At 39.2% G+C, this 20,923-nt stretch overlaps 2 protein-coding genes across 2 annotated transcripts in view; one reads left to right on the top strand and one right to left on the bottom strand.

Moving 5' to 3' along the window:
- Positions 1-12,011, bottom strand: part of ush1c (Usher syndrome 1C) — a 20,805-nt gene extending 8,794 nt beyond the window's left edge. The window contains exons 1-14 of the mRNA XM_088997262.1: positions 11,886-12,011; positions 9,887-9,954; positions 7,380-7,523; positions 7,116-7,254; positions 5,393-5,501; positions 5,272-5,296; positions 5,124-5,181; positions 4,596-4,784; positions 4,455-4,514; positions 4,105-4,161; positions 2,166-2,308; positions 899-964; positions 683-825; positions 52-101 (exon numbers count right to left, since the gene is read on the bottom strand). Of these exons, the coding sequence (XP_088853388.1) occupies positions 52-101; positions 683-825; positions 899-964; positions 2,166-2,308; positions 4,105-4,161; positions 4,455-4,514; positions 4,596-4,784; positions 5,124-5,181; positions 5,272-5,296; positions 5,393-5,501; positions 7,116-7,254; positions 7,380-7,523; positions 9,887-9,954; positions 11,886-11,921 (1,287 nt within the window). The 5' untranslated portion in view covers positions 11,922-12,011. The remainder of the gene's footprint in view (positions 1-51; positions 102-682; positions 826-898; positions 965-2,165; positions 2,309-4,104; positions 4,162-4,454; positions 4,515-4,595; positions 4,785-5,123; positions 5,182-5,271; positions 5,297-5,392; positions 5,502-7,115; positions 7,255-7,379; positions 7,524-9,886; positions 9,955-11,885) is intronic.
- A 654-nt stretch (positions 12,012-12,665) lies between these two features.
- ccdc77 (coiled-coil domain containing 77) lies at positions 12,666-20,286 on the top strand. Its single transcript, XM_088997243.1, has 12 exons — positions 12,666-12,742; positions 14,796-14,841; positions 15,511-15,703; positions 15,795-15,937; positions 16,976-17,072; positions 17,341-17,425; positions 17,624-17,715; positions 18,132-18,280; positions 18,360-18,627; positions 18,725-18,850; positions 19,661-19,813; positions 19,971-20,286. Exons 3-12 carry the CDS (start codon positions 15,668-15,670, stop codon positions 20,115-20,117), a joined length of 1,296 nt encoding a protein of 431 aa, XP_088853369.1. The 5' UTR covers positions 12,666-12,742; positions 14,796-14,841; positions 15,511-15,667; the 3' UTR covers positions 20,118-20,286.
- The last annotated feature ends 637 nt before the right edge of the window (positions 20,287-20,923 follow it).

The raw sequence follows: 20,923 nt of genomic DNA, 5'->3' as shown, positions 1-20,923 counted from the left end.
AAATAAACTCTTACACACAGCAGAAAAACCAACCCTTGAAGTCAACATTACCTTGCGGAATGAAGGAAGTTTCCCCTCATATCGGTAAAACCAGCTAAATGCTATGGAGATGAAACAATAGCTCAACATTAACCCATTAGAATTGTGAGTAAATATAAGAATACATCACACATATAAGGAAAGCAGGGAATGGAAGAGATCTAGGTTTGCCCTATTTGTACTGAACCACAGACAGTGTCCATGGATTTACAACAACAACAAAACCACACCAGTTCACACATGAAAAGTATATCCAAACTGACTCTATATTTACTTTTTCTTGATCTACCTACCAATCGCCATTCTAAGTTAAGAATGTACATAATATTTGAGAATGATGGGGATGATAAGGAATCAATTGTTACAGGCCAGGTCAAATGTTAGACTAGGTTGTCAAAGGAAGTCAAGCCCAAGTTTGTCCATCTATTTATTCACACTCACTGGTCTGTCCTGCTCATCATCCTTGGCCTCATCTGTGAATGAGCTGACTTCATCATCTTATTGAAGGTTGATAAGAAGCAGCACAGCACACACCAGTGATTAAGAAAAGACAGTGGTCGGATCTAGCCATATGCTTAAAGCTCAAGTTGAAAAAAAGATGACATTTTCATGCAGCGGTAGAAGAACCAACTTGGGGACTTACGAGAACTTTTGGGCTTCGGAGACTGAGTGGTTGTAATCTCAAATGGAGTGGGTGAAGGGCTCCTCTGAGGAGCCTGCGGCCGCTCGGTAGTCCCGTAGTCTTCTTCCCACTCTCTGTGATGTTTCCTCTCCACAGCTTCAATCCTAAAGAGGATGACAAAAATATTTGCATGAAGATGTTGATGCCATCTCAAACAGCACAAATCCAACTGATTACCTCTCCATCTCCTGCTTGTAGCGGTGCTCTTCCTCTGCAGCCTTCTGCGAGATCTCCATTTTCCTTCTAGTGATAAAATGCAAAGGTCACATTGTTTAACCCTTCACACAACATTCAGTACTTGAAGTCAGAGGTAATTGTACAGTATGAAAGCACTTCATCCAGCATGTTAGTCTTCCTCTGGGAGTTGTACGTGGTGATATTAATCTGCACCCAATATTCCTGCATGTTAAGTACAATCACAAGAGACAAGACAAAGAAATATAAAATGTAGTACATTTTATATTTATTTGTAATTCGCTATCCGAACATCTTTAAACATCTTTTTGCATCGTTTGTTTACGTTTTGGACATCCTGATACGTCATATCCTGCCTTCCATTACATGATGTCACATCCTATTATGTCCGTCTTATAAATGCTCTCCCAGCGGTCTTTCGGGCTCTTCCTCCTTCCTCTTTTCTTTCTGTCCCTTCTCGGCCGGCCCCGCGATGCCCCTACTGTCTACAAGATTAAACTAATTTATCCTGTTCAACACCTGGCTTCCTGCTGATTTAACCATCCTCTGCTATCAACACCCTGAGAAGCCATGAACCAGGAACGAACGATCACTTTCAACCCATTATTTTCCACAAATTGTGCTGCAACTCCACTATTGTTATCCACATGGGTTGAGTGTGTGCACAGTCTGTCAGATATCCATTCAAATCTTAACATTGATTTCCTTTTACACAAAGCCAAATCAGGCAACAATGTTTAGTTTTGCCCATTTTCTAAGATATTATTTTAAAAAAGAAAAATGCGCTCCAAGCACTTCCTGTAAATAGAAAACAAATGATTTTGAACGTTTTCATCTTCTGACCACTTATTTTTAAAATTTCAAATTTGTGTTTTTCCAATTCCATTCTCATTGTGCCATTAAGATGAATTGATCAATTTACATCAAACTTCACCATCAGCTACTGTATTCCAGCGTGACAAGGTACTGCGGGTAAAACAGATTGAAGTTTTGATGAAACTAAAATTCATATGAGACACTGAACATCAACACCTGACCAAATGAACCATATTATGACAATATTTAAACCAGAGTTTGTTCAAATCAAAACTGTAGAATGTTTAAACGCATACTTCCACTGGGCTTGTTTACCGCAAGCAAAAGACACAATTTGTTCAAGTCATCAAACAATGTAGGTGTGCTGCATTCTTTTTTCGGGGTGAAACACCCAGCTCACTATGATAAAGCCATTAAACAATCAGTAACTTACTGCCTCTCCTTCTCCTGCTGCTCTTTAAGAATCTTATTGGTCTCCATAGCCACCCTCTTCTGATGCATGAGCTCCTGCCTGTCCAGTTCCCTGCGTGCCTCCACTGCCAGACGCTCTTCATCCGTCATAAACAGCTCACTGCCCTAAAATAAATAAATAATAAATCGGCAGAGAAAAGAATAGTGTGAGCCAACCAACCTCTTAGACTGTGAGGCCAATGTCGCATTTCATCTTAGAGCTTGACTATTAGCCCATTGTTTGCATGATGGGAAAATCTGTGAAAACAGCACTAAAAATACATTGATGGTTTGCATATCTGCGTCAAAGTGGCCCATGTTTAAATCTCATTTAGTACATCACTTAGTAGCTTTTGTCCGTTGTTCAGGATCGGCCATTTCTCTCCCATGGACTGAAAACATGATGTACGGGTTAATTTCACAATCTGGCAGTAAATGTGAATCTGAATTGCTGTTTGGCAGTTTTTGCATTGAGATTGATTAGCCACTAATCGAGTTTGTATCAACCCTCTATCAAGATCACTTAATGTGGACAAGTGGTGTTGCAGAAGGATGGCTGGATTGAAGGTTCAAAGAAGATGTAAATTGCAGAAGCATGTTAGTATTTCCGCTCACGAAAATCTCTAATCTTGAAAAACATACTCAAATTTGAGTCATCCATAGGAGGACATTCTACATCCATTGTATGGAGGAGGAAAATACAAAAACAAATGCATTTGACAGACACCGTAAATAGGACGAGGATGATGCCGCTTGTCATTTATTACACATTCATCATCAACAGCCTGACGTGAACAAGCTCATGAAAGATGTGGTTGATGGTAAATGATGAGAGACCAATGGGAAGGCCTAATGATGGAGCCATGAAACCACAGGAATGTGGCTCGCTGGCAGGATATGAAAAACAAAATGAGCATGCGCTATTTGTGTCCGAAACAATTGTTGGCCAAGGTGAAATGTAAATTTCTCCTCTGTGAGACTAATAAAGGCTAATCCAATTCAATTTCATGTGAGTTCCAAAATCAGTACTGATTGTCTACTCTTTAAGAATGGAATGAATAGCCAACATCACAAGTGAAATATACAACAAAAGTTTAAAGGACAACCGACGTCTCCGGACAAGTTGTGTCCATAATTTGTAAAATGGCTTCAAATGACTTCTACTGAGCGTATTTTAATAAGATTCCACCGCATATAGCTATATTTTACATTTTAAGACTCGCGCTGAATATTCAGGAAGTCTTGTTTTTGAGTTGGTGACGAGTCTGTACGTGACGTCACGAAAGGAACGCCCCTTACCGGGAAAAAAAAGACGCATAGTAGCGGTCCTTCTATCACGTCAATGTATTTTGCTGTAAGGTTTGGTCTGAGGACCTCGTGTTGCACCTAAAAGCCGCCAGAAGAGGGCTTCCAAGCTCCATGTAAGGAATTTATACGCCTGTGGAAAGGAGGTGGCCACAGGAGGCCATTTTGTGCCTCTTTCTTAGTGAGAAATTTCCCCTCAATGTTGCCTCAAAATGACAGGGAATAACTTCTTTAATCGATTGCAAACATGTATGCTTTCCTCTTCAGAACTATTTGAATCATATTCATAACTGGATGTGGAATAAGAAATCATATTCTCCGATTCTGAAGCCATTGTTTTGATTCTCCAGTTATGCAAGACGTCTTGCAGTGACGTCACGAACTGGGGACGGGACTTTCTGAAAATGCCCAATTCGCAGCTCAATTTTTTTGCAGATTTTGGACACTTTAAGTCATTTTTATTGGTGTTTTCCATTTGAATAAAAATTTCATACTGCATGTTTTGGGTATTTTAGATGCTATAAAACATTTTTGTGATGTCAGTTAAGAAACAAAAAAGTGACATCGGTTGTCCTTTAAAACACATATGTCATCATGTAATGTTAGAATATACTTACAGCTCCTGTCAGAACAGTAATGGTCAGGCTTCGGCTGCTTTTGAGGACTCGCACAGCCTTGTTGGTCATAAAATATGGAAAGGCAACAAAATAAGATCCAGTTTGATTTTTTTCACAGGCGTAATAATCCACATGACACAAATAATGTGGCGTACGCCTTGTAAACAATTCTGATAAAATCTTTCCGTCAGCAACCAATTTACAGTCCTAGTTTATAATAGACAACATCCTCTCTTGCTAAACCCTTTTGAGTATGTGAATACTAAATTTAGTGAAGTATTGAAATGGAAATGAAAGGACAGCATGGTCAAACCTAAGAAGTCACTGTACGACAAATTTTCAGCATTTACCTCTTTGTGGTCCACATTGGTGAAGTCCACCCCATTCACCTCCACGATCTGGTCTCCAATCTATATTTTGTACACACATACGGACATTTGCAGTTGACGCCAGAAAGCCCCACAGATCATCTGAATATCGGGGGCACTCACCTGAAGCCCGACCTCCGCCGATAGTGAGCCTGCTTTGACGTTGCTGATGTAGATCCCAGGTTTCTGTGTGGGTCCACTGGAGATGCTGATGCCCATACCTTTGGTACCGACAAGGCTGAGGAAAACCTTCTTCTCCTTGATCTCCTTCCCTCCAATTGATGCCAAACCAGCAACACTGCTTTTTTTTTCCTGTGTTGCACATCATGCAAGAACAACATCGTGCAAACGCTGACTGGTGATGATTCAAAGAGCTCAAGGTCAAAGTATTTTTTTTCTGTGACCTTATCTGTATGGCGTGATTATATTATCATAACTGAGCACACAGTAGAAGACAAAATATACACTTGTCAAAAATAATATATTAATGGTTTTTGTATGTCTTCTATTCTACCCTTTATAGAATTATTACTGGAATTGGATATTATCACAATCAACTTGATCTTTGTTGGCTACCATGATATTACAGCAAGGCTTGAAAAGGTGCAGTGAATTAAAATGTCTTATGACACCTTCCTGATTCTTACTCACCCCTGATTCTGACACAAATTGATCGACAAACTGCCACTTGAGGGGTTCATCGGAGGAGCTAGACACACAAGAAAGTGTTCATAATGTCTCACTTGCACAATGATAACTTGGAAAAACAGATTAAACTAAATTATACGAAGTAATGTACCTTTTTACAGGAATCATCCCCACATCTACAAAAAGTAAAAAAATACATAAAATATTGAATGATACGACTGCTGTGACAAACACAAAAACATGACTCATACGAGAGCATATAATTAACGCACGTCTGACTTTGAGCGACACAATCTTCTTGGTCTTGATCAGACTGATGACTTCCTCATGTATACAGGAAGAGATGGAATATCCGTTGATGCGAACAATCTCATCACCGACCTTGAGTATCAATACAGTATGGAATAGCATGATTAATGCATTCAGAATTTCCTGAAATCATTGTTAACCAAGCAATTTACGTGATTTTCCAGTCCGTTTAAAGAATAGGCTTTACTGATCCCCATGAATTGTTTATATTATTGGTACTGACCTTACACCTTCACTATAAAATGTATTCAATGCTTTAGATGTCACCCTCTTCAAGACAATGAATTCAAATGAGAGCTTGCAGGTAAGCCGATCAATTTGTATCAGATGCGTTGGGGGAAGGATACATCTAAAACAACGTGGATAGGGACCATCGATGACTGGCATTGGTCACCCTGGATTTTGACCAAATCAGACAGTTCTGTTGTTTTTGCCATTTGCAGTTTAACAGTACAGTGATACCTTGGCTTACGAACTTAATTGTTTCCCAGACAGAGTGTGTAAGGCGAAAAGTGCATGTCCCAAAAATGATTTTCCCATAGGAAACCATTCAAATGAGAATAATCAGTTCCCAGGTCCCCATAAAACACAATTTTCTACTTTATAATTTTCTAAGCCTTAAAACTACACAAAATATACCTTATTTTATGTATAATGAATGTGCTATGGTATTCTAATTAAATCAATAAACTGTACTATATAATAAAGGCGTTGTATTTACCTTTGTGATGGTCGTTGATGGCTTGATGTAATAGAGTGGACGGTTTCATCAGCATTAAACACTTGATTAGGAACGTAACCTTCTTCTTTCACCATCTTGAGGAATGATGGAATGATCCCTTGTAGGTGCTTTCTCTGTGATAATTGTATCTAGTTCCTCATCAATTGTGTTCTGTTTAGCTGGGTTGATCGCTTTTTGCATCAAGTGTACAGATGGCTCGTGCGGGTTGTTTGTGGATCCTGATTGATGGGATATTTTAACCTTGCAGTCTACACTCTGCCTTTGAGCCATCAAAGTTGAAACTCTCTCACTGTCGTCTGCCTTACTCTTTAATGTTTAAACCAGCCCTCCTCACTGCTGCATTCTCGATCAATCACGCGGCTTTAACCGAAGACTGGGGGTGGGGAATAGAGGACAAAAACAGTCGGCTGCCATTTTGTTGTTAGAACGGGCTCATTCGCGGACGACACATCACTCATTGAGGCAGCTCTGTGTAAGAAAAAAGTCCGTATGCCAAGGTAAAATTTTTATAAATGTAACGTTCGTAAACTGAAAAGTTTGTAAGCCAAGGGGTTCGTAAACCGAGGTATCACTGTATTATTTTCTAAGGCCCAACTAAACTATTTCATTCAACTGATATACAGTAAAGTCTCGTTATATCGATATCGGATATATCGATAGTCCCGGTTATATCGATACTATTTCTATGCACGCACGGAGAAAAATACATGCAAACAGGGTCGGATATATCGATAGTCCCGGTTATATCGATATTTTTTCGGACTCCCTTGAATATCGATATAACGAGACTTTACTATATTTCGAACCACATATAATATATCTGAATGCTTCTTGCCAAGTACTGCCTGGTACGCATTTCTAAATACCATTTCAAGAATAGAGGTGTATTGTAAGTCCTTGCCTTTTATATACAGGATTATGAAGAAAACAGAGAATAAACAAACCTGAAGACCAACATTAGCAGCCTGCCCATCAGTGACGATTTGTGATATGTAGAGACCACAGCCAAACTCCAACCCTCCTCGGACACTTAAACCCAGTCCATCACGATGTGTGCGATCCAATCGCACCTCTTTCAGCTTCCTGAACACACGCATGTCGTAGGGGGACATAAAAAAGGTAATAGCAGAAAGAGTATGTCATGAAAAGAGATCTTATTAGTTTTATGATTCAAACCGCTTCTAAGAAATGTATGCCATTCGACACACCTGGACCTCTTCGGGGTTAGCAGGTCGTACTCGACCTGGTGTTTGAGTGGGATGAGCGGTCGGATAGCATCAAACAGGGGCAAACGCTTTGGTTCATTGATTACTAACTTCAGGTCCCCAACAAGGACAGGCAAATCCATGGACCTGTCACACAGTAATGTAAAAATAACTATTTTTATTTCATTTAATCAGACATGATAGGACCTGAAATAGGAAGTCCACGCAAAATTGATTGCAAATTTCCCCATTGCGGGACGAATAAAGGTATTCTGATTCTGATTCTGATTCTGATTCTGAAAACTTTTCCTTCCACGAATATGCTCAATGCACCTGCATATGTCCAAACGCGCTATTCCAATTAATATTGCTTTTGCAGAATATGAGTTAAGAAGTCAACTCCACCAATTTTATTACATCTCGTGTACATTCGGAAAGCCCCCTTGCTGCCCATCTTTAAAACCTGCCTCAAAACTCACTTGTAATCTTTGGCATATGACTCAGCATGATTCAGACTTGATCTTAGTTTTATTTCCTGGTGCTTTCTACTATCTTTGTGACTGCTTTGGTTCCTGTATATAATAGTCCATGTTAAGCGCTTTGTTACAACTTCTGCTGTTGTATATATGATATATAAATAAATATGTATGGTATTGTATTGTTTATAGATATACAGTAAAGTCTCGTTATATCGATATCGGATATATCGATAGTCCCGGTTATATCGATACTATTTCTATGCACGCAAGGAGAAAATTACATGCAAACAGGGTCGGATATATCGATAGTCCCGGTTATATCGATATTTTTTCGGACTCCCTTGAATATCGATATACACAATCATTGTGTTGTCATGCTATTTACTATGTAGTTTTTTGACTTTTCTGTTCTTTTGACTTCAAGACGGCGCCGCGGGAGTGGCTGCCTTTCCAGCAGCTCATGTATTTTGTTTTTCTACTTTCATTTCTTTCATCACTTTGCTGTTGTGAAATGTAAATTTTTCCACTGCGAGACGAATAAAGGCAAATCCAATCCAATCCAAATCCAATCCAATCTAGTGGGACTTTCTTGTTGAAGCGACAGTAGATGATACTCCGTCAACTATAGAGATTATAAAACAAAATGACACAAACTCAAACTGGTGATTATATTCCCATGTTCAAAACAGATCTCTCTGCTTACATATGAGTTGTGTTTCTACATGCTGAAAACGTGATGCATATGTGCCATCAATCCCTCACAAAGACAAATGGAAGACTCCTACGATGACCTTCTATGTTCTATTCTGGCAGAGTTATGATTATTTTGAGGAATAAAATCCGAGTACCCTCATTTATATTTTTCTCTGTCAATAGTACACTGACTTTACAGAATCCCAGAGAGATGAGAAGGTCGCTTTATTTGATTAACTTCCTTTAAAGAATAGAAATATCACATTCCATTGTTGTTTATTATTGTGATGAATAAAGATTTTACATATATAGTTTTTGTAACAAATTAAAGTACAGTAAAGTCTCGTTATATCGATATTCAAGGGAGTCCGAAAAAATATCGATATAACCGGGACTATCGATATATCCGACCCTGTTTGCATGTAATTTTCTCCGTGGGTGCATAGAAATAGTATCGATATAACCGGGACTATCGATATATCCGATATCGATATAACAAGACTTTACTGTATTTGTAAGACAAGGGGCGACTATGCACATACATACAGTATATATCTTTACACTGACGAAGATCATATTTTTGGGAGCCACGGCATGGGGGCAAAAACTTTATATCTGACGTTTCTGTGCAAAGTACCTTTCATGTATTCCACCAATGGGTAATAATGATGCAGTCAAGACTTTTAAAGATTCCAGAAGTATATAAATAACTGTGAAATCAGAGCACCAATGGAAAAAGCAAACCAAATTATGTGTCCAGTTCAAGACAAACCCCACATTAACGAAAGCATCAAGATAAACACAACTGTACACATTTTTCTCCCATTGAATTATTCATTAATTGGTGCCATTTTAGAATTGCTTGGAAGGTGAACGTGGGCCTTTTGTGAAAAACTGCCCAGGCATGTCAGGGTACAGTGGAAACATAAGCGGCTTAAGCCACGGAAACACAGGTACAAAGATGATTGAAACCAAGACCTGCACCGAGTCCCCCCCCCCCCTTCCTCACAGCACACAAAAACTAGGTTGCTCTCATAAATCCTAAAGGATATCATTCTACACATTATTTTATTGAAGGATAAGAAATCAATTTACAGAGATCTTATTTCCATGCTGCTAAACACCTGCAAATGGGCAGACAGGTGGTGTAAACTCGTATTACTTTCAAAGGATGGTATGTACAAGTATACTGTATACGGTACCCACTGTTAAGTGAAACCACCATTTATAATCATTTGGTCAGTATTATTATAATTTGAAAAAAAAGAATAAAAATAACAGAAAGCACCGAGACCTGAATACTCATGCAATTTCAAATACACAAAAGCAATTACTCACTTGTGATACATGCGGAGGACATCATACAAGTAGTCCTTCTCTGCCTCATTTTCAATCAACAACTCCACCTGCAAGAAAGTGAAAACTTTTCTAACCACAGCATAGGGTGAGACATGTTATAGCAGGAGTCATACTACAAACCTTATGGCAACTCAGATGTCGAAGGATGGTTTTTAAGAAGCGCTTTGGCCAGTCAGTAATGTAACACATTTTCCTTGTTTACAATTCTGTATATGGAGATTAACTTCCCTGATAGATTTAGGATTCCACAAAAACTTTTAGTTTTTCTGAAAAGTTAACGCTAGGTTGAGCATGATGAGGCTTCTGCACGGAACGAAGCTTTACAACTGTTTGTCGTCTCCCAACAAACCACAGCAATGGAATGAGAGCAGTACAGTAAGGGAGGCTGGAGAAGGAAGGTCGGGAGTGTCATATTACATCTCAAACAAAGGGGTAAACATTCACACTCTGAAGTCAATCACACATAACTTAAAAAGTGCACAAACATGTACACAAAACTAATTAATGCTCAAGATAGAACTACTTCCGTTTCAAAACATGGAAGCTTTTTACATGCACACTATGGTGACAATTATGTGTCAATGGATCAACATGTCTCAGTCGTCAATTGGTTAGCACTACACTGCCTCACGGTGCAGTTACAGGGTGTGATTATGGGCCTCTCGTGTGGAGTTTGCATGTTCTCCTTGCATAGCAGGTTAATGGGACACTCTAAATTGTTCCTCGGTGTGAGGTGAGGTGAGCATGAATGGCTGTTAGTCTATGTGTGCCCTGTGATTGGCTGTCAACCAGTTCAGGCCGCACCCTGTCTACTGGCAAAGACGGATGGGATATTGTATTAGAAAGTAGACTAGAAAATGGATGGAGGCAGGAAGGGACGCATGCATGCATGGATGGATGCATGCATAGGTGTATCTACATGAGGTTTATGGCTGCCATAAATGTCTTTCTCCACTCTTGCCTGAACAGCATAAGGACTTTGGCACCATAAACCAATAACGGAAGAAAGGATGGTCAGCCACACATTTTGAAAAAGCGCCATGTGTGGTTAGTGGGCTACTGCTATCATTTATTTATTTTTAAACATTGCTGTAGGGAAATAGTGTCATAAAAAAAACTAATAGATCTCAACCCCTCAAAACAAATGTGTATTCAACAGTCGTGTAATTACACATGGCAGGCTTACTCAGTTGAAACTCAAAGAAACACAGAGAGAGCACAACACACAGCAATGAACAAAGCCTCTCTCCATTCAGCCTCTAATTAAACCCTTGAATTCCCAATATATTCCGGCTGAGATGCTCATCTCTGGCACATCTACATTATTCAGTGTCGGTTTGCCCTTTATCAGAAGCTATTGTGCGTCTCAGTCCAGCACAGATGCTTGTATGGTGATACCATCACGTACTGAGCGTAAAGCCCCTCAAGCCATATCACATTCCCTTCCTCTGTTGTTCAACTTACCTTTTTAAGAGCTATTTCTGTGATGGATGGGAAACCAAAATGCCTGCTACACTCGCATAACATCTTATATAACATCATGCATGACGAAATAAACACAAATGTTGTGGATGTTGTGGTCAGTATTGTTATAATTTGAAAAAAAAAAAACAGAAAGCACAAAGACCTGAGTCATAATAATAATAATAATAATAATAATAATAATAATAATAATAATAATAATACATATAATATCACTGTTGTCATTTAAGTAGTTATGCTTGGAATAAGAATGAAGGACAAAAACAACCTAAACTATATTTACTGTATAGCAGATTTGGGTCTGCTTTTTTATTCATTTTTATTTTCATGTAATTTCCCAGTACGGACTGTATTCATCTAAGAACCTTAATGTTTGAAAAAAAGAAATTATGTTGATTGTTTCCTGATTGGACAGGTTTTTTCAAATTTGTAGTCGCACATGAAAATTTTCTGTAAATGACACATTGTACATAATCTGAAATGTTTTATGACTTACCTTGTGCCTGAATTCACGAGCAACTTTGCGCTCCATTGCAGGAAAGGAGAAACCAACAGGTTTTAGCCAACGAAGTGACGTGAACTGCCTGTGAGGGTTAAATTTGACCCAAGTAAAACCAGGAGAGTAAGTAAAGTACCACGAGTACAGTATAACTTCCGGCAATAATTTCACAATAAAAATAAACTAACGGAAACACCATTGATCAAGAAAAAGAGTAAATATAGATTTGTTTTCGAATTGTTCTATGAAGTAAACCATATACTTTATTGCATGCAATCGAAGAAGCCCAAAATGGAAGATTTCATTTTCAATCAGTTCTAAACTACTTTCATTTTCAATTACAGGTAGTACATCCACAACATCTGAAGATGTAGTCCTTGATCAGATAAACATACGTAGAAAACTTCACCCACGGTCTTTAGCATTTAGAAAAGGAGAAAAAGAGACTGAAAAAATAAACTTGTGCAAGAAGAATAAAACATAAATGATAGGACCTATAAATTTACTAAATGTACTTGTGGTGGATGTGAGAGTAATACTAATGAAGCTTTTTGTATTATTGTTATTGTTATTGTTATTGTTATTGTTATTGTTATTGTTATTGTTATTGTTATTGTTATTGTTATTGTTATTGTTATTGTTATTGTTATTGTTGTTGACGTTTATTTTGACCAACTACATTTGTTTACGGTGTCGACGATTGTACTGTAATTAATTATTTTGTCTGCCGCTAGATGGCAGATGATTTACCACCTCTCCCGTTTCAACCCAAACAAGACGAATAAGTGTAGATTTCCGGGTTTCAAACTGCCACATATGCAACGAACAGCAAGAAACATCAGAACACCTCCACGGTATGTGACAATTGACTAATGTATCATCATGACTACTAAGAATCCAGACGTCTTTTTATTTTCTTCATAATACATATCATATTCGAGACCTACGCAATGCAAACGACAATTACGACTTTTTGAGTACATTACAGTAATATGGTCCTTATTTATATTGACACTGCCAAGTGCAAAACAGCTTCTGTGCTAAATGAATATGTCTGCGAGGCGGATACGCGTACTGTTAATCATCTGAAATGCAATCTCGTATATTGTGTCGAAGTAGTGCAGTTCAAATGTCCCGCTTCTCCAAGCGCCCTGTCAGTGAAGTGAATCTTTATCTCCGCCTCCTCAGTGTTCAACGACATTGAACGCCTCTTTGTGTTTGTGATTACCAATTGAACGTTTCATTTCATGCATTCACAATTGTATTGTTTTATTTTCATGTTTTTGACAAAAATAAAATACGCACACAAATATGAATGTTTCTAAATGGTACAGTACATCTGACGGTCACGATGTTAACCAAAAATGAGTAAAAGCAGCATCTTGATGTTGTGTTTATCCAACTTGATTGTGAAAGTGGGCACAGTGTTCGAACTAATTTGTCCTAAATATTCATTCATTCATCTTGCTGGCAGCTTTATCCTCACGAGGGTAGCTAGAGCCTATTCCAGCTGTCTTCGGGCACGAGGCGGGGGACAGCCTGAATAGGTTGCCAGCCAATCCCAGGGCACCCAAAGACAACCAACAATTCACTCTCACACAATTTCGAGTGTTCAATCAGCTTGCCATGCATGTTTTTGGAATGTGGGAGGAAACTGGAGGACCTGGAGAAAAACCACACGAGCCTGGAGAGAACATGCAAACTCCACACGTGGAGGCCAACGCGGGATTTAAACTCGCAACCTTTGCACTGTGAAATTTCCGTGCTTACTACTCAACTACCGGGCTGCCCTTTGTCCTAAATAAATAACAAAAATAAGTCTGCCAATATCCATACATCCATTTTCCAGACCGCTTTATCCTCGTTAGGGTCGCGGGGCGTGCTTGAGCCTATCCCAGCCGTCTTCGTGCACTAGGCGGGGGACACCCTGATTTGGTTGCCAGCCAATTGCAGGGCACATGGAGACAAACAACCCTCCGCACTCGCACTCACACCTCGGGACAATTTGGAGTGTTCACCCATCCTGCCATTTCGAACGTGGGATGAAACTGGAGTACAAACCGGAGAACATGCAAACGCCACACAGAGTGGCCGGACTGGGTCTTGGACTCACGGTCTCTGCACTGTGAAGTCGGCTTGCTAACCACTCGACTACCAAGCTACCTGTCTGCCAATATAATTATTTTTATAATGACATTAACTTCTGTGGTCTGACAAATAGTTTGTATTTGTGAAAAAGTATGAAACTCATACTTGTACACATGCAAACAAGGCTGAATTTACGTGTCTGTCGACATTAGCAACGATAGAGTAGTTTAGAATTTATCGAAAACACGTCTGTTTTCAATATTGTAGTTTTTTTTCTAATGATAAAACCGGTTCACTTGACATTGTACATTCATAACTGTGCATGATTTTTTACAGACTATTGTTTTGTTTTGTTTTTTTTTACTAATTTGAGCATTTTCATCTTTATGAAGTACATAGAGTTGCTTGTTCTGTAGCCACAAGGGGACACAAGCCAGTGTCTTAGTTGTATTAAGTTCTGTCTTCTTGATCTCTATATATATCTATCTTTGGCCTTCGTCAGAGTGTCTGACGAAGGCGGAAGTATACCCCGAAACATGTCAGGTAATTGAACACCTAAAATACACTGTCTGTAAGAAAAGAATCGTTTTAAGTAAGCCAGTGTCTTAGTGTGCTGGTCCCAAGCCCGGATACAGTGGATTGTGTCAGGAAGGGGGGGCATCCGGCGTAAAAGCTTGGCCAAAACAAACATGCCAATCAAACCTCTGAAGATGGAGGACACTGATTCGCTGTGGCGGCCCCTGAAGGGAAAACCTGAAAGGAAAAGAAAGAAAGTATTAATTGTGTCATATTACATTCTTTTCTCCTCTATATTTTTAGTTTTGCCTTAAGATGGGATCCCCCAAAAAAGTTCATCGGCACAGAGGTAATAATATTTTTTTAAATATCAACCATGTTATTAATAATATATCCCTCTGTTACCCTGCTTACATTTGGTCTCAATATACTGTATGTCAATGTCTTAATCATATAATATTCTTTTTATGTCTGTGTATAACATAATATTAAATCATTCACTGCCATTCTCAAATTTATTCTGGAATTGAAAATATGTCGTAGAGCGTCATTCCCGAATTTGTTTGGGTTTTGGTTTTTCTTGCAGAGGGTGCCAATAAACCGCTGCTCAGACTTCAAGCAATTTTTTTTTCCCTTCCACGACTGGGCAGCATTTCCCTTTTTCCATGTTAGCGCTTTGTTTCAGCTTCAGCTGTTTAAGCGCCATAGAAACCAATATGTATGTATTGCATTGTATTTTGTGCAGCCAACCTAATTTCAAGGTCATAACGCCAGACCCATATAGTTTAGGAATTAATTCTTTTTTTTTTCTGATGAAAGAAGAGTCTCAGGTTTCTCGCGCAGCATTTAATGTCGTCCTAAAACTCACTATTCTGTGGGTCCTGGAATTTGAGTGAAAATGATAAATACCCTGGCACTGGAGTGGGCACATTTTTGCACATCGTCTGGCAGTGAGTGAATTCATATGGAAGGTATTGGTATTCCACTCCAAAAGAGTAACACGTCATTCGTTTTGCAGATGCTTTGCCTGTGGGAATAATTCTGGGAAGGAAACAGACTCCCCACTTCCTCCCCTCAATGAGCGGTTGGCCCACCTTCGGCCCTCCAGAGAACTTTTGGAGTTCTACAAGGAGAAAATTGCCCAGTTTGATGGAGACCATGGGCAGCTGTTGAAGATGTTGGAGAAGTACAAGAGTATCATAGATGACCAGGTGAGGCAAAGTGATGGGCTTTTGATTTGCATGTAGCAAAAGATATGTTCCTGTGTGTACTTAGATCTCTGTTTTGAATATCTTATGCCAGCATAAACTACTGGGTGACTTGCGGAAACGTGAAAGTGAGATTGCAGAGCTGCAGAGTGCGCTGAGTGACATGCAAGTGTACCTCTACCAAGAAAGAGAACAGGCTCTACGGCTTCATGCAGAAAATGACAGACTAAAGATCAGGTGGGAACAAAAGCACACATAGCATTCTTTTAAAAAGAAAGCCCCCTATGGTCACTCGAAGGCACCGTACTAATCTAAGTCAGTCAACTGTGCCGCGGCACGTTAGTGTGCCGTGAGAGATCGTCAGGTGTGCCGTGAGAAACTATCCAATGCCCCTTTTTCAAATGTAAAATTTGACAAACATTTATTATTTAGTTTCTGCCAATATTAGGTCATTGTCCTGTGTCCGTGCTGAAAAGACTGGGAGGGTAATTTAATATTCGTCCGTGTGGCAACACGTCACTGATTGCCTCTTTCCTGCGAGATGGTTCGCGGTGTGCCGCAAAAAAAAATCCAATGTAAAAAAACGTGTCTTGCTTCAAAAAAGGTAGAAAAACAATGATCTAAGTCATTATTATGGCCTCTTAAAATTGCTGTTTATTAGTTATCTATCTATCTATCTATATATATATATATACAGTAAAGTCTCGTTATATCGATATCGGATATATCGATATATAGTCCCGGTTATATCGATATTTTTTCGGACTCCCTTGAATATCGATATAACGAGACTTTATATATATATATATGGCGGCGAAGAGCCAGAGAAGTGCTGGGAGGTGAAACATTTTCACTAGCTTGTGTTAGCTTTTCCATCATTAGTAGGCTATTCGTGGAGCAAGGGAAAGAGACAGAGCGATCTAACAGTTTCTACTTTATCACACGGAGTCACGTGGTTAAAAAAAAGAAGAAGAATGCAGATCTTGAGCAAAAGTGAAGTGATGAAATTTGGTTGGTTGATGTAATGAACCCAAATGATGCCCTAAAGAAGCATGCATCGAAAGCAGATGTTTGTGCTCGGTTGCGAAACATTTTTGAGCATGCCATTTAATGTGGCCAAAGCATACGGTAATATAAATGTTTGCATTATCCTTGAAATTGTTACATTATTAAGTCATTTTCTTTTTTCATAATCCTTCCGTGACCGGGTACCATATTTATTCGACGTCAGCTTTTCCTTCAATTTTTCTCACCCATCTCTTTAATGTTGTCTAGAGAGCTAGAGGACAGAAAGAAAATTCAACACCTTCTTTCCCTCGTGGGTACAGATGATGGAGAGACCACATATTTCCTGCGGGAACCTCCTCATAAGGTACAGGTTTTCATCATATACTATACTGTATGTATTAATGATATGTGTATTGTTGAAATTTGTGCTAAGTATGACATCACCGGCTGATAATGGTAGAGTTGTTACCACAGTTTCAATTTTGTGTCTTGTTGGAGTCGATACATTATTCACTTTATGTAGTGTTAGCTCTGACGTTGCGATTTGGAGGTTACACTCCATTTTTTCCAAGTTGTGTTATTTTTACGAGAAGTACGTTGGAAATAATTGTGTAAAAAAAATATATTCCTAGGTGGCGATCAAACAGAAGAACCAGGAGTTGGGGGAGAATCTAAATCTCAGGCCAACAATTTTAAAACCAATTGTGACCAGCAAAGGTCTGAAAATTTGAAGACTTTAATTTTCTTATCCTATATGACCAGATTGATATATTACGGGGGAGTTATCTGTTCTTTTTGCGCTGTGTTGTTCATTTAATCCAGTAAAGAAAATGCGGGGGGAAAGGGACTACATGATTATTTTACTTGCCTGTTTTTTATTTATTTATGAATAATGTCACTCTCGCGTTCCCTTAGCCGAGATCATCAAGAAGGCAAAATTTGCAGATTTGGGAACTGGCGATAGTTTGGAAAAATGTAAGACAGACAATCATACTTTAATACTACAGGTAAGGACCATGATTTCTTCCTTGTATTTAAATGTTGTAGATCACAGGTGTCAAAGTCAAGGCCCGCGGGCCAAATCCGGCCTGCCACATCATTTTTTTTCGGCCCATGAAAGCAAATCAAACTTAAATTCCATGATGATTGCTAAAATCTGAGCCAAAATTTCATATTTTTGGATGTCAACCACAATAAAAGTCATTATTCTTGACTTAAGATTTGAAAACGAGTTATTCATTAATTTGCTGTGTGCTCTATATGTAATATTTGAAGGGATTTAAGCATTTCAATGGGTTACCCAAATTCATAACGGCCCTCGAGAGGAAACCATAACTACAATGTGGCCCACGGCAAAAAATGACTTTGACACCCCTGTTGTAGATGTTTTCATGTAACATTGATTTTGATTACGTGGCCCAAGGTGGAGGCTCTGCAGGCCCAGATGGAGGAACAAACCCGACTGGCCAGAGAGCAGGTTGAGGCACTCCAGGAGGATCGACAGATGAAAAAAGAGGAGGCTAAGGCTGAAAGGCAGAGATTCGAGTGCCACATCACCAATTTGACTGAGAAGTAAGACATTTTATTTTACATATCTAGGAATATAAATACATTTGTATTAGACCCATAGTGTACTGTATGTGTTTTTTAGGCTACAGAGAACCCAGAACCTCCTCTACGAAAGCACCAAAGATTTCTTAAAGCTAAAATATGAAACAAAGACCCAGGAGAATAAATGGATGTTGGAGAAGGACCGCCTCATGGGGGATCTGAACACACGCCTTGACCGGCCCAAAAAATCTGTCTCGAGTGGTGTGGAGGTAGGGCGAATGCGGCAAGCCGTGAGCACCGGCAGCCCCACTCGGCTCAGTCCGCAGCCTCAGCCAGATTTGAGGCAGAAACATAAAGACGAAGTGAAGGTATGTCTACAAAGTGTTTTATAATGCTGAAAGATTGTCCCTTCAAATCTATCTTAAAACGAAAATGTATTTTATGTGGTTAATTTGATCTTTTTAGGCAATGCAGGAGGACATAAACCAAGCCAATCGTTTGGCAGAGATGTACAGGGAGCAGTGTGTTGCTTTGGAATCCGAACTGGCCCAAGCCAAGGAGCATGGGGAGGTTGGCAGGGAAATATTGAAGGTACAACAGTTTAAGGGCTCCCATGGTCTTTTGTTATCACCATAATACCATATTTTTCCGCACTACAAGGCACAACTAAAAACATTCAGTCTTATCAAAAACTGCATTCAATCTTCTGAAAATCGGACACGCTTTTTTATATCGATCAATATTGTGAAAGTTCTGTGAGGCACTCTTGAAGGCGCTTTATAAATGAAGGTGCATTGAATTCCCATTAAAATAGTTCCATCTACTGGATACATTATGCCACCGCCATTGTAGCTTCTATTCTGTGCAGTGCTATGCGCCTTATTTCTGTTTTAGAATAGGTCATTCATTGAAGCTGCACCTTTTTCTCCAGAAGGCGTATAGTGCGGAAAATATAGTAAATCAAATTTGTATATTGCATTTTAAGATTATTTTCTGATTAGTTTTATGTTATAATAACATAGTCATAAGTAATGGTAACTTGATACATTATCAGAAGAGATATTCTTCTTGTACTTTATTCCAGTGAAACACAATCTTATTTAAGATGATGATGGAGCCCAGATTTGCTTTCAAATAGCAGAGCATCCATCCATTTTCTAGAACCATTATCCTCTTTAGGGTGATTTTAAGGTGATAGGATGTTACCGACTGGAATGATTGCAAGTCAATCTCAGTGCACTTATAGCCAAACAACCATTCACACTCACATTCACACTTATTGATCAGTCCACCAATTTCTGAATTGTATGAGTAACACAACTCGGGAGTATTTGACTTGGAAGTTCCACTTGGGGTTGTGGACAACCCCCATCTCATTCTAAGAGTATTTGATGTTTACAGGAGCGTGCGGAAAAAGTAGCTCAACGGCTTAAGATGATGAATCAGCGTTATGAGGCACTGGAGAAGAGAAGGACCTTGGAGGTCGAGGGCTTCAAGACAGACCTAAAGCAACTTCGGAAAAAGCTCAAAGATGTAGAAAAACAGCTTATACAGGTAAAACGGATGAGGGACAGACAATATTTAAAATGGAAACGTGAGAAAGTGATTGCCCTTTTCTCTTCAAAGGGAAATCATGTGTAGTTACTGTAGGTGCAAAATGTCACTGAACTTACAGTATGTTTAACCCGAAACACCGGTATGTATTCTGCAGGTAACACTTAGCATTGGGCCTAACCAGGATTTAGCTATATTGCAAGAGGTCCGTGATACCAATACAAGAACGAAGAAGGTCCAGAATGAACTGATGACGTTAAAGGCCAAGATATATGGACTGGAAAATGAGCTCAGATTTTGCTGAGAAATGGATCACATTGTTGTTGTTTTTGTTTTTTGTTTTTTTTTTTTGTTTTTTTTTTTAATGTAGATGCCTTAAAATGCTTGGTGAACTTTACCCAAGTGTTGTGCATTGTACTGTTTATAAGTACAACCTCTTTTAATTTTGTGCCAATAAATGTTTTTAAATCACACCATTTGATTGGTATTTTAATTCCAATTCCTTTCATACCTGATGCAGGTGTAGTAACAATGTTATGGGTATTGTGCAAGAGGACATGAAAGAAGCTAGTGTGAGAGAAGAGGATGCACAAAACGGGGTTAGGTGGAGGACAGCAATTTGCTCAATTTGCTATGGTGACCCCTGAAGGGAAAAGCTGAAGGAAAACAAGTAATGTAACAATATAGGATGTTCATCACCACAATTCTTATGCATGCCTTGTTGTTTGAAACCGTTCTAGATGTAACAGGAGAGAATCAAAGTATCATTTCACCAGGGGATCTCGGACATCATGCTCAAAACGTGCATGTTGTTCCACACATTTGCGACAAGTTATAGCGTCGACTGACGAAGAAATAGACTGGTTCTGTGCTCCTGTCCCACGGAATTCCACAAAAATTCGAGGGCGCCGACTCTTAGTTTCATTCTCACATTCCTTATGTTGCCCCACCCCTATTCATTCAGCACCACCCTGCTAAAAAGTTTGGAAACCATCATTTTTCTATTCCACTTTCCACCATTAAGTTTGTGTGTGCGCTGCAGCCTGTCACAGCTGAGCTCAAGAGCAAGAGGCAGAGCACATATACAAAGAGCCAAATCCGTTCGCATTC

This window comes from Hippocampus bargibanti, linkage group LG05 (genome assembly GCF_051943395.1).
Source record: "Hippocampus bargibanti isolate YZ-2025 linkage group LG05, ASM5194339v1, whole genome shotgun sequence".
In the NCBI taxonomy this organism is placed as follows: Eukaryota; Metazoa; Chordata; class Actinopteri; order Syngnathiformes; family Syngnathidae; genus Hippocampus; species Hippocampus bargibanti.
The sequence above is the reverse complement of the archived record's forward strand: the minus strand, read 5'-3'. Positions and strand labels throughout refer to the sequence as shown.